Source organism: Rhinolophus sinicus, chromosome 14 (genome assembly GCF_057876585.1).
Source record: "Rhinolophus sinicus isolate RSI-liver-muscle chromosome 14, RSI-T2T, whole genome shotgun sequence".
Taxonomy (NCBI): domain Eukaryota; kingdom Metazoa; phylum Chordata; class Mammalia; order Chiroptera; family Rhinolophidae; genus Rhinolophus; species Rhinolophus sinicus.
The window spans coordinates 12,796,210-12,809,647 of NC_142514.1; the positions used below are offsets into that span (position 1 = coordinate 12,796,210).

General features: G+C 49.1%; 1 protein-coding gene across 8 annotated transcripts in view; it reads right to left on the minus strand.

Annotated features, from left to right (window-relative positions):
• Positions 1-13,438, minus strand: part of UBR4 (ubiquitin protein ligase E3 component n-recognin 4) — a 122,877-nt gene that overhangs the window by 30,036 nt on the left and 79,403 nt on the right. For all 8 annotated transcript variants that reach the window (XM_088790264.1, XM_088790260.1, XM_088790262.1 and 5 more), the window contains 14 exons: positions 12,999-13,143; positions 11,818-11,903; positions 11,021-11,108; positions 10,569-10,762; positions 8,730-8,969; positions 8,161-8,299; positions 7,311-7,436; positions 7,066-7,194; positions 5,966-6,309; positions 4,303-4,393; positions 3,905-3,989; positions 3,614-3,741; positions 651-780; positions 369-526 (listed from right to left, as the gene is read on the minus strand). In XM_088790264.1, the coding sequence (XP_088646390.1) occupies positions 369-526; positions 651-780; positions 3,614-3,741; positions 3,905-3,989; positions 4,303-4,393; positions 5,966-6,309; positions 7,066-7,194; positions 7,311-7,436; positions 8,161-8,299; positions 8,730-8,969; positions 10,569-10,762; positions 11,021-11,108; positions 11,818-11,903; positions 12,999-13,143 (2,083 nt within the window). The remainder of the gene's footprint in view (positions 1-368; positions 527-650; positions 781-3,613; positions 3,742-3,904; positions 3,990-4,302; positions 4,394-5,965; positions 6,310-7,065; positions 7,195-7,310; positions 7,437-8,160; positions 8,300-8,729; positions 8,970-10,568; positions 10,763-11,020; positions 11,109-11,817; positions 11,904-12,998; positions 13,144-13,438) is intronic.

Genomic DNA, 13,438 nt, shown 5'->3' on the forward strand with positions numbered 1-13,438 from the left:
CAAACATTTACTTTATGTATCAGCAGACAAATGAATTCTCTAAAATATAATCACTTTAATCCTTTAAGACATGAGCTAGAAAGAAGAGGGCCAGGACAGCAGAAGATACGAAAGACAGAGGAGAACAGGGGCGAGTGGCCACTGCGGCTTAGTTCCATTAAGTGGGCAGGGAGGTGCAGAGGGCACACCGAGCTTGATGAGAGGGCAGAGCAGAGTTCTGCTCTGGCCGGTCCACGATGCTGGTGGCTGCAACCTGCTCCCCGTTTGAAAGGAAGCTAGAAAGCAAAGAGAAGGGAAAGCAGAGCAGACGCAGAAGGCGCTCCGTGTCTGAGGCCAGGGGCCGCGGGGCCCGGGAGGCAGTCACTCACTTGCCGCAGCCAGTTGTTATGGCCCAGTTTGAGGTCCAAGGGGGAGGTCCTCTTGCCCCGACGACTCAGGAACTGCTTCCACCTCCACACGTACTTCTCCGTCAGATAGAGATGGTGGAGCTCTGATTTGCTGGGGGACTTCCCATTGCCATCTACCCCTGGCGGGCAAAACGGTGCAGGGAGAGGTAAAGAAAAGAAAGTGACAAAAATGAGGGGATTTTAGGGCTGTCAGGACAGGAGGAGGAGGGACAGATTTCCCAAGTCTTGAAGAGACAGACCCACCTCTGATAGGAAGACACTTCTTCCAGGCTTCATAGGATGCTTTGGGGTCTCTCTTGAGCCACAGCTGGGCCTGGGCATGGATCTCATTGCAGTACGGCTTAACTGTGGTGAGGGCCTCAACAGGAACATCCTGCAGGAGGAAAGCGGAACAAGGGGGAGCCCCTGAGAACACGCCCCGGCCACAACTCTGATTCCATGGCACCGACACCCCAAGGGGACATATGCAACGGCAAGGTCAGAAGGATCAACAATCGTTATCTTCTGTGCCCGAGTGTGTGTTCCCGTTAAAGCACCCTGATCCAATTTAGCATCTCCACACTGAGCTGAAGGTCACGGATTTTGACTGTGCAGGATAAGATGGAGCTGGATTGTCCTACAGACAATCCTATAGCCACATACACACTAATTCTTCTCCCCGGGCTGATCTGCAGTTTCCCAAACATAAATCTTCAAGGGGTCACTGAGCAGTCTCCAGAATTTAAAGAGCCATTACTAACCAGAACTAGCCTGCAGAGCCAAGAGCCCCAGACACTCGAACCCAGCGGTTCTCAAACTTTTCTGACCTTAGGACCTTGTTACACTCTTAAAAAATTACTGAGGACTCTAAAGAGCTTTTTGTATGTGTGGTTCTATCTACCGATATTTCCTGTAATCAAAATTGAAACTGAAAAATTCTGAAAAAAAGAAAAATTCTGAAGATATTTACTCATTTAAAAATAAGAATAAATCCATTACCTATCAACCTAAATGACACTTTTTTATATTTTTCAAAACCAAAATAATCTAGAGAAAGGAGTGGCACAGTTTTATATTTTTGAAAATAATTGAGTGATTATCTTACTAAGACAGCTGGATTCTCATATCTGCTTCTGCATTCGCACTGTTGTGATATATTGTTTTGGTTAAGTATATGAAAAACATCAAGCCTCACAAACATATATAGATGGAAAAGAGAAGAACATTTTAATAGCTTTTCCAATTAATTACGGATATTTTTGTTTGACACTACACCAAAATTCAATACATTGCAGGTTCTTCAAGACTGGCTGTAATGTGGGATCTGAAACCAATCAATAAGCTTTTCATATTCCTTTACACTAAAGTTCACCTTTTACCTGTGCCTGAATCTGTAACACGTGCTGCTTATTTGAAAATACAGATTCACTGCGTTACGTCAATTCCTCTTTATTCAATTGTCAAGAAAATGTCTGCCAAGTACCCAATTCTGAGTAACCACAGTTTGCCTATCAGTCGTCCTTCCAGGCGCACGTGGGGCTCCAGGGAAAACGCCGCTGCTCCAGCTGGCATCTCAGACATCGCACATGTGCGCTCCCCCAACACAACACTGCCCTTCGGTGTGCCGCGGAAGTGCTTTGTGGGTACTTCCCACGCGGTCACGCTCAACAATACAAAGTTAGTCCTGGAGTCCAGATTTACTGCAATGAATTCGTGCTGCTTCATCCGGAAGCTCTCAACTGAAACCGCGTGTCAGAGAAGAGTTTGGCTACGAGGGAAGCGGATGTTGCTGCCTCCTTGCTCAGACACCAGCAGTCCCACCAGCGCTGACTTTGCACCATCGGCACAAACGGCAGGAGAGTGCACAGGGTCAACCGTGTGTTAGGATAATTATACAAATAACGTTGCCCTCACAGGTTCCCTGACAGTCTTGGGGGGAACAGCCAGGGATCTGTGAGCCACATTTTGAGAAGTTCTGTTCACTCCAGGCTAAAACTCAGCAAAATGTGAACAGAGACATGGTGCCTTAGGGCTTAGAGGGTAAGAGCTCTGTGGAAATCTCCTGTACCTGACACTGGGAAAAACAATGATTATGTTGGGATGAGGGTCCTCTTTTCAATCAAGGACCAATTTTTTTTGCTGGGAATCAGCTCTGAGAGGAAAGAAACCTTCCTCAAAGGGCAGGAAGGAAGGTACCTCAGTCCTGTCTTTTCTGAGGAGAGGCTGGGCAGGCCAGACAAGGGAAATGTAGTATAAATTGTTTAACATCAGTGCCCTCCCCAGTGCTTACCACTCAGAAAGCAACCTTCCTGCAATGAAGCCTGTTTCCCATCAAGGGATTCCACCGGGATGGAGCAGGAATCCGGTGGCCCGAGGATCACAGAACAGGGTTGGCCGAGGGGCATGGCCGAGACAAAGAATCACGGCCTGCGTATTCTATAAGCTGGTAAAAGCAAGTCAATCTGTGGCCTGGCTAGTTATTTTAGGATAAGGATTTGGCTTTATTCATTCACTTAATGATTTTCTGAGTGGCTATTATACGCTAGATATCGTACTATGCACTGGACATAAAAACATATTAATGAGATAGTCCCTGGATTTGAGGAGCCTGGCAGAGAAGTGAATTTTCTAAGGAGCAGCTAACAAGGCAAAAGAGAGCATTCTAGACAGGAGACAGCACATAGCCACAGCAAACATTTACTAAGGACTAACTTGGGCCAGACTCTGCTCTGAATACTTGATCTTCAGTAAGTCATTGAGTCTTCACGACTTTCCAAGGTGGAGACTCTTTTCCTATTCTATAGATGGAAGAACTGAGGAACCTAAGTTAAACAACTTGCCCAAGGTCACGGTGCTGGTAAATAGAAGAGCTGGGATTTGAAATCAAGAAGTCGCTTCAGAGCCTAGAATGTTCACCACTGCACAGTACTGCGTGGGCAAAGGCACAGGAAGGGACAGGCCACCACCCCACTCTCCGGGAGCTGCCTGTCACTTGCTGTGACCGCACAAAGTGGGTGTCCTTCATGGTTACTCACTTCGTTCTGCGCATTTGTATTTTCATGCTTAGTTTTCTCTTGACTTTCCTCTGAGAAGCCTTCCTTCTCAAAAATCCCAACCCACCTCTGCTGACCCCAGGCCAAGGAAGCGATGGCGTCCCCTCCCCCAGGTCAGGGGAGGTGAGGGGAGGGCTGGGGCGAGGCGGGGCCTCGGAGACGCCCTGTCAGTACCTTGTTCTTCTTGCTGGTTGGAGCAGGTGGTTTGATGAGCTTCTGCAGGATCCGCAGGCACATGAGGGTGATGTTCTCAACCACCACGGGCGTCTTGATGTTCACGGCCATGAGGAAAAGGCTGAGCGCTGGCGGGGGCAAAGAGGGGGGGCAGAGTCACGGCCACAACACACCACACGGCGGCTCCAGCAATGCTGCCCCAGTGCCGTCTCCCCACTGCCTCTCCCCTCTGTGGCAAGGGCTGCACCTTGAGGCCCCCTTTCCTGTCTCTGAACAGCTCCCCAAACTCACCACAGCGTAACCGGAGCTCCCAGCAGCTGTCCTCCTTTGAGATCGAATCTGTCAACAGCAGCATTTCGTACTGAAGGCTACTTGCCTAGAAGGCCAATGGGAAGAGACACGAGTAGAGAAGGGTCAGAAGGGTCAATCCCAGGGACTCAGAACTAAAAGTGTTGGTCACAGGTGGCCCCATCAGAGAAAGGAGAGATGGAGGCCCTTACACTTCATGAGGCCGACCACCCATCTCTCTTCTCCCTCTGGAGCTGGGTGTGACCTGGGACAATCATTCTGGGATGTGAGCTCTGCAAGGAAATGTGCTGCTCTGTCAACCCAATGGGACTGGTCGGGAGGGAGCGAGGGGAGGAAGAAGGAAAGGAGGGGCACTCCAAGGGACTGGCTGCCCTGCTCACCAGATCAGGATTGGCCCAGTGGCCCTTCAGGGCCGTGGAGACTTTGCCAATAATCAGGTCGTTCATTTGCTGGGTGGCTTCTGGATTGTCTCTGGGGAAGCAAAGAAACACAGTCCTGTTACTCCCCACCGGTCGTGTCCCTCCTTTTCACTTGGAGCACAGAGTAAAGGAACTCAATGTCTAGGGCTCCCCGGCCTTCCCAGGGGCAAGACTACAGAGTCAGCCCACAAAACCGGAACATAGTAAAAAACGCGTGTCACAGACACCTTTCCTGGGAGGAGACATGACTGAGGGAGGAGCAGCACCAACGCAGGGGAGAGTCTCTCCCTGGGGTGCACAGCCCAGGCTGCAGAGTCCCCAGGCGCTGTCTGGTGTACTGCAGTCCCCAGATCTAGGTGTGCACACTCAGTCTTGGCCACAACTCTGTCCTCATCTTCTCTAACGGCCTCCACCTCATTCCGCACAAGGCATCCACATTTCCCATCCACGCCCCTTTGTAATTGTCTCGATTAACAATAAAAAAAACATAAACAATATCACATCACTTCCTTGCTTCCCAAGATGTTGTGAATAAAATCCAGAGTCCTTACAATGGCCTATAAGACTCTACAGGATCGGGCCCCTAGAGACCTCTCACTGATTCTGCTCCCCTCTGTTTCCTCCACGGGTCCTTCAGGCCTCCTTGCTGCTCCCCAGCCACTCCTGGCTCACCTCTGCCTTCAGCCTTCCACCTGCCGTTTCCGGCACGTGAGGCCCACACCTCAGGTATCTGCAGGCTTACCCCTACTTCACACAGCTCTTTGCTCAAGCATCACGCCCTCAGGTCTTCCTGGACCACCTTAGCCTATACAGCCATCCCTCCCACAACCAGGGTCACCATCCCAGCTTTACGTCTCTTCACAATCTAACGTCCTGACATAGTCTTGTGTGATGATGTGCCTACAGCAGCTCTCCCATCTAGAGCGTAGGCTACGTGAGGGCAGGGACTCTGTTTCCTTTACCACTGTATCCTCAGAGTCTAGAACAGTGCCTGGCACTCAGCAGACACTCAATAGACATGTTCCAGAATTTATGCCACACACTCAGTAAGTAATCCACATCTAGCTCTGGGTACTGCCTCTGCACATACTGAGGACTCAACAAACATGTGTCACTACTCACATGAATTACTTCATTGCATCCTCACCACAAGCCTTTAGGTATTTACTATTCAGTATTTTTCAGATGAGGAAGGAAAACTTGGGCCCAAGAAATTATGTAATTTGTCCAAAGGACACAGTGCAAAGTATCAGATACTGAGCCTGGGTCTTTCTGATCCAGTCCAGGCTCTTAACCACTAGGCCCCACTGCTCCAATGACGTCTTTCGCGTGAGTCTGAGGCCAAGTGCACAGTCACTCCCTTCTCCTCCTTCACCAGAATTCAGAGACCATTTCCTCAAGAAACCTCGCTGACCCAACAAAGTACAGTATAAGTCAAGTACACTATTTACAAGGGGCTTCCAATGCTCCCCTAGCTCGCTCATCCAGCCCCTGGACAGCTTCCCACTTTCCCTCTATGAGAAGCCAGCTAGCCTGTCTGGCTGTGGGAAGCATCCCTTGCGCGCCCCCCTCTAGTGCCCTAGCACGGCTGCTGCCCCAGCCCCGCGATGACGCAGGCTCTGACCGAGTGAGCAGGCACATGAGCTGGCGGACCTCCTCCCGCATGGCAGCAGAGCCTCGGCGAAGATTGTAATCAAAGAGCTCCCGGATAAGGCCCTGGGAGACCAGGATGTGCCTCAGGGCTGGATTGGAGGCCAGGGCCCGGAGCAGTGTGATACAGTGTTCTGTGACAGCCGAGGCGCAGCCATAGCACTTGGTGGAGGACGTGTGGCCACAGCCCAGGACGGATAAGGCGCGGTACTGGCTGGCAGTGAAGGTGGGTTGCACGGCGGTCCGGGATGATTTGGTGGCCGCTTCCCTCTGCTGCAGGTCATATTCCAACAACTCTTTGCGTGAAGCAAAGACTTTCTAAGAAAAAAAAGGACAAAAGAGAAAGACATTATGGATTAAAATAAGGGAGAAGAGGAAGTTTGCTTTGGTTTGAAAAAACTCTCATTTAACCATCCCGATCACCCTTATCAGTTAGATATTTTATCCCCATTTTACAGAGGAGGAAACTGAGGCTTAGAGGGGTTGGCTTGACCAAGGTCAGTGGCAGAGTCAGAACTCAGCCTCCGATCGCAGGTACATGCCCTTAACTCCCATGTAACACTGTCTCATACAGCACAAAGACAGAGGTCGGAACCGAAGGCACATGTAGCAAAGACAGCACACCAGCGATTTGAGGGGCAAGGAAGGATACTGGCTGCTCTCCTGTCTACAGCCAGCCTCCCATCCCATGGAAATCAGGTCTGTAACCTTCTACCCACCGGACGGCCCACCCTGCTCGAAGGGAGTTGGATGCCCTATCTATCTAGCCTGGCAACGTTATGTATCAGAAAATGGGGGAAGAGAATCCTGACACCCGCTTTATTAACACCAGCAACCCCTCTAACTAAAAGACGGGTTGTGAGTGGTCAAGAGAAACAGATCTACGATCTATAATCTCTGCACCAGAAACTGCACTGGGAGAAGTTGTGTGCTGCGGCCACTCGTCTACCTTTCAGCGGGGGTGGGAAAGGCCAACCCCAGTAGAGCTGCTGGCTGAGGGCAGCAACGCTGGTTTGAAAACGATACCGATAACACGAGACAGAACACACTCCGAAGCCGCTCCCTATCCCCTACCTGGATGATTTTGGAGAGTTCGTCGAAAGAGTTCTTGCAGTCTCCACAGTACTCCTGTGCCAACTGCAGGATGTAACGATTCACACTGGCTGAGGTGGAACTGATGCCCCCAGCCGAGCCGGAGTCATCCTGCAACCAAAGAGGAGAGCTGTCAGCCTTCCACCGTGAGATGGTCTCACCCAGGCAGCAGTCTTCCGATTAGGATCCAGAACCGTCTCCAAAGGCCCCTGCTCGTCTGGGATTACCTGTGGCTTCTCGGGAGCAGCCTCATTCACTTTGCAGAGCAGGTTCTCCAGCTGCGGCCGATGTCCCATCAGCTGGTGATACACTCGGTCAGCTTTGTCCAGAAGTGTATTGATGTTGGAAACAGCCTAGACAGGAGAAGACAGGGACGCGTGCGAAGGCTTTTCAGCATGATGGTTTTCCCTGAGTGATCCGAATTGTTGACCATTTACTGAAACACTTCCTACAGATCAGGTCCTGTGCTTCCTACACCATTTCTGTTCTTCACAATAATCCCGTGGGACAGGCAAAATGTATGATGTACATATACAACATACACATAAATAAGCAATGCCGAGAAGTCACTTATGCCAGGCCACACAGCAGTAAGAGGCACAGCTAGAACCGGAACTTTGGTCCTTCGGTCTTTGACCAAAGCCAGATCTTCTGCTTTCCCGGGCTGCTTCTAGTAGCTATCCCTGTAGTTCACCCCTTTCACTCCTCTACTGTCCAGTCCCACTGTGTCAAGCTGACTGACAAGTACCCCTGAACAAGCTAATCCTGAGGGAAGACCAGGATGAAATGAAGCCGTCTGTGGGAAAAGTGCAGGGCAGTCATGCACCTTTTTTTCTGCCTTTCCATTTCTGCCCTTGAGAATCTAGTTTATTGCCAACACTTCTCCAAAGTGCTATGCAAACCATGTGTTCTAATCTATCTTACTCCATCATTTGCTCCCCATGAAAAGACAGGCCCTGAAAATAGTGCTGAGTTGAGGAAGACTTGGGTGAAAAGGAAAAGCACTGTCCAACACCGGCTGTGCCCAAAGAGCAGGTCAAAGCCACGGCCCTGGGCCTAGGACAGAGCTGGCCTCACCTTCTTCCGGTCTTCTTCATTCTCAATGGGATCCACCGCACAGCAAGGCTTGGCATAGAGCATGAAGTCAAAGCGAGCATATTTGCAGAAGCCACAGGCATTGCAGAGGAACGGATCCTTTTCATCGTAATTGATGGATCTGTAGAACCAAAGTATTTGGGTGAGGGGGGTAGCAGAGGTTTGGTGTAGAGGGGTGACCATGTGAGGAGATGGACTGTGCCCCTCTGTACTGTAGAAACCGCGGCAGGGACTACCGGAGGACAGCAACAAATAGGTGAGGATGACTTTAGCAACCACGTAACAAGAAAGACCCAGAACTAAACTTAGGAACCTCCCGTCCACCACAGGACGGACACACACACACACACACACACACACACACACACACCCACTCTTCCTCTTCTTTCCTCCTCCTCCTCTCTCTGTCCTTGGACTGACTCCACACGCTACACACCCATAATCCTCAAATCATTGCAATGACACCAGACACTGAAACTGCCCACACTGAGACTCATGGGAAAATAGCAGGAATGTACAAGGCGTGGCCTGGGCGACAACCACTCGCTTACCTGCATTTGTGACACTGGTAGACATTCTCTCCACAGTTGCCACAGACCCCTGGGTTGGCAGGGACTGAGGCGCTGCAGCGTGGGCACTGGAGGGTCTCTGTGGAAGCCTGGTAGTTTTCATAGAAATCTGCGAACTCGATCATCAGGTTGGAGGCCACAATGGGCAGGGGCAGGTCAATCTTCACCTCTGTCTGCCCAGGGGTCAGCTGAACCTTCTTGGCTTTGTGCCAGCGGGCCGGCCTAGGAGACACCATGTCAGGCAGAGGGGCAGAGGGCCTGGGAGCCTCTCACTGAACCCTCAGTGATGCCAGTCTGACGAGACGAACAGAAGAACTGTCCCTATGTATTCTGCTAAGGCCATAAAGTGGTTACTCCAAGAAAAGGAAATCTGGCAAATAACAGTCACCTAATTTTTAAAATATTTCCCCACTGCCTCTATATAAAAGGATAGAAGATACAAGTGCTTCAAGATGCTCCTTATAATTTTTGAGATCCCAGAAAAATGACAGAAGTGCTTATCAAGGGAAGACATTACTCCCCAAGCATGCCACACAGAAGCCTGTGATTCCAAGGGGTACCATGCTGATGACTGTCTTACGTCCCCATTGTGACAACTACCCTGGGACAATAAAGCTCAGGTTGCTTTAGAGAGGAAGAGGGACATATCAGGATCTGGACCAAGTGCCAAGGAGAGTCATAAAGAGAAAAAAACATGTCATAGTTTAGGGGTAATTAAACTAATGTAACTAGAGCTAATATTTACTGAGCACTCACTATGTGCTAGGCAGGCTCCGTCCTCAGCACCTTGTGTATACTAACTCATTCAGTCCTTAAAATAACAACCTAAAGTGAATTAGCTCCACTTTAGTGTTAAGGGAACTGAGGCTAATGACCCCTCCACGGTCAAATAGGGAGAAGAGCTGTGAGGTGAAGCCACAGTCTTATTCCAGAGTCTTCAGTGATTTACCAGCACGTGTACTGACTACACAGAGAAAATCAAGTCCCCTTCTCCAGAAGGGCATGGTCTACCCCAATGCACGGCTTCTACTTGTAGATCACCAATGTTAACTCCGCTTTTCAAAGGAAAAAGGGAAAGCTGCCTGGTGGCCACCTGCTGATGTGCTACAGCCCAGCTTCATTCTGCCTCTTGGAATAATACCAGTCCTTCCATTCAATGTGTAGAACAGCACTATGTCCTAATATTCGAGTAGCATCTACCCATGCCCTCTGCCCAATAGCAACGCCCGAGACCTCAACAACAGATCTGTCTCTGTAACAGTCGACACTATAACCCATGCTAGTACCTTCCTTGACCCATACATGACATCCCTCGATTCAAACACTGGGACAGATAAGCCAGAAACATCAGCAGATAGAGAGGGAAGGTACCATGCAGAAATGGAAGGACTACATACTACAGCAATTTCTGGAGAAATACTGCCTGCTCTGTGAGCAAGAGAATACTATCTTCATCTAAGAAATGACGACTACTTCTGAAAACCAATTTGGAAGGTTTTACATAAAAATAGAACTGCTCTGGTTACCAGGGGCACGAGAAGCTTGGAGGCCCGCTCACACAGCTTCTCCCTCCTAGCAGGCCGCTGAAGAGCTTCCACAGACCCCCGAGGGCTCCCCTGGACACGATTTTAAAATAACCTTTTTCGACACCCTTAGGAACTGATGTTTCCCTTTTGTCCCCCAGTCATGACAGAAGAGGATAAGAGGACAAACTAGGTCTCTAGGGATGTGCTGCTATACCCGATTCCAGCAATCGCGGCCAACAACCGGTGTTAAGCCTTACAAGCCCGCTGCCCCTCCCCAAGCCTGAGGCGCTCATACTTGTTTTTCAACTCCACGATGGCCTGCACAGTTCGGTTGTTGTAATAGAGGTTGACCGTCCGCACCATCTTGGTCCGCTTCAGGTCCCCAATTTTCACCGTCACTTTGCTGATGGTGTGGCTGCCAATGAGCTTCACAACCTGCTGGGTGGTGGTGTACCGCGTGTCCACTTTAATGGAAGACAGCTTGATATACTAAATACACAAAGAAAGCACTGTATTAGTTCAAGGCTAATGGCTCCTTCCGGCTTCTTCAAAATTCATCAATGTAACCCACACCTCATCCGGGGACAAAATTTCTATTTAAGGTCCAAGCGTGGCAGGTAAGGATTCATACCACTGGTGACCAACCACTAGGAGAGGGACATCTATGTGGTAATAATCAGTCTCTGGAAATGAGAAAGCACTGGGCCTGTAAGCCTCAGGATCGTCCACGTTAAAGATGACACTTACACAAAACGGCACTTCTGGGTTATTGCACACCAGGCAGGGATCACTCTCCAGGTAATAGCCGTCAAACTCCACTAAGCCAGACAAGGTGCTAAGGAAGAAACGAGTCTCAGCATAAGGACATTTTCATTTTAGAAAGCACTGAACTTCATAAAGAAACCGTGAAAAAGCCATGGCTCAATCTTCCCCACAGCGAGCCCCACCCTAGTAAGCACACAAGGAATCGTAAGAAATCCCAACAGGTTGTAGCAGTCACAGGAAGGAAATTTCAAATAATTAACCTTAGATGCTCTCTATTTTTGAGCTGTCCTGAAGTGAGAGGGATCCTAAAAAGTCATGTAAAATTTGACTCAAAGAGTCACAGTTAAATTTACTAAAAATCACTGAACTAAATATTAAAAATAGGTGAAGTTTGTGGTATTTAAAATTTTACCTCAATAAAATTTTTTGGGGGAAAAAAAGTCACTATTAAACCAGGGAGATAATAAATTGTCAGTTTAACCAATGCTCTATTTTCAAAGTTTTTACTTATTAATACGGCTACTTTCTGTAAACTTATTTGATTTAGACTTAGACCCCTGAAACTAGAGACCTTCTTAAATCACTGCTTACCAAACCCTAATTCACCAGTTATGTTTTGAGTGACTTCTATGTGCAAGGTCCCCGGCTCCGAGGGAGGGATTCAAAGACCAACTGGCCAGAGGGGTATGAATACATATGTTAAGAGCCGATCAAGGTTGAAATAGCAACTTGGACTATGGACTAAGCTTCAAAGAGGGAGAAAGCAGAACAAAGCTCACTTGTAAATGTTGGAGTTGGGGTGGTTGGTAAGAATATGGTTTTGAGTCCGCAGAATCTCCACAGCCTTCTGTGAATATTCCTTCAACTGAAACAGAAATCAATAAACGACCATAGTTTAAAAAAAACCCAAGGGAAAGTCTTAATGGAAAAGACTTCTCTTCCGCTTCCTAGCTGATACTACCCTAGAAGCACCAGACTTCTCAGCCCCATCCAGAATCATACAAAGCTGGGCCTACTTCCTAACCGTTTCCAGGAGTCTGTCTTCTTTAGAAGTTTCCAACCTTAGTGACAGTCCATCTTTTTAGACCTTGTGGAGGAAGATAAACTTTGTTCTTCCAGAGAAGCCATGAAATGGTTATCTAACTGCAGAAACACTTCTGGGGATGTAATCAGAGCTGCCAGGAAAACTGGAGGAGCACTTTCTTCCCCAAGCAACCTTAATGAGTTGCATTTCCTTCCCTATTTGATCTCCTTCTATTAGCTAAGCCAATCTCAGGTTGTGCTTACTTGCTGGTATATACTGTCTATGTAGCATACACACTGGGAGTGCTTAATGTGTATTTAATAGATGTTTCATATATACACGTTAACTCAAAACAAAAACAAAAAAAAAGGTTGGGGCCGGCCTGGTGGCTCAGGTGGTTGGAAAGCCATGCTCCTAATGCCATGGGCCAGTGAGCTGCACCCTCTACAGCTAAGATGGTGAACAACAGCTCTCCCTGGAGCTGGGCTGCCATGAGCAGCCGGAGGCTGGCATGGGCTGCTATGTGCTGCCACGGGCTGCTAAGTGCTACCACAGGCTACCGTGTGCCGCCATGAGCAGCCGACAGCCAGCGGGAGTGGCCGGCAGCCAGCGCGAGCTGCCATGCGCTGCTGTGTGCTGCCATGGGCTACTCTGTGGTGCCATAAGCAGCCGGTGGCCAGCGTGAGTGGCTGGTGGCCGGCGAGAGCTGCCATGAGCGGCTGTGAGTGGATGACCGACAGACTGCCTCAGCCGGGGGAGCGCAAGGCTCACAATACCAGCACGGGCCAGGGAGCTGTGTCCTAGACAACTAGCCTGAGAAACAACGGCTTGAACCGGAGTGGGGGGGCAGGGTGAGGCAGAAGAAAGAGGGGGGAAAAAAAAGGAGAAAAAAGGTATATACGGCCAGTTAGCCTCTGACCATGAATCAGCTGTTACCTTCTTCTCTGTCTGCGGGGTTTTCAAGGAGAAATATCCTAGTAGGTCCACAAACTGGGCGGCCTTACGCCCATAGGCTGGGAGTTCTGGCCATATGGACCACATCAGGTCAAGCAGGAGCTCCTGTTGAGATTTGCTAGAGTTTCTGGAGGTGAATGACAGTTCACGTTATTACCAAGCAGCAGACAACCCTGAGGTTCTTCATCAACAAGGCCCAGGTACTGTTTTTGTAGATATCTATTTCCCTACAACTAAGAGTTAAGTCTGAGTGGCTTGGTTGCTCTTTTGACCATCGGTCCTAATGGGTGAAGCACAGTCCTTTCCTGTCTTCAGGAGGCGGTCTATTCCCATCATCCAATATCACTCAATGGTTTTGTTAACCAAGCTTCGTTAGCCTGAGAGTCAAGACCGGTCATTTTACAAATGTTTAAACATAGCCT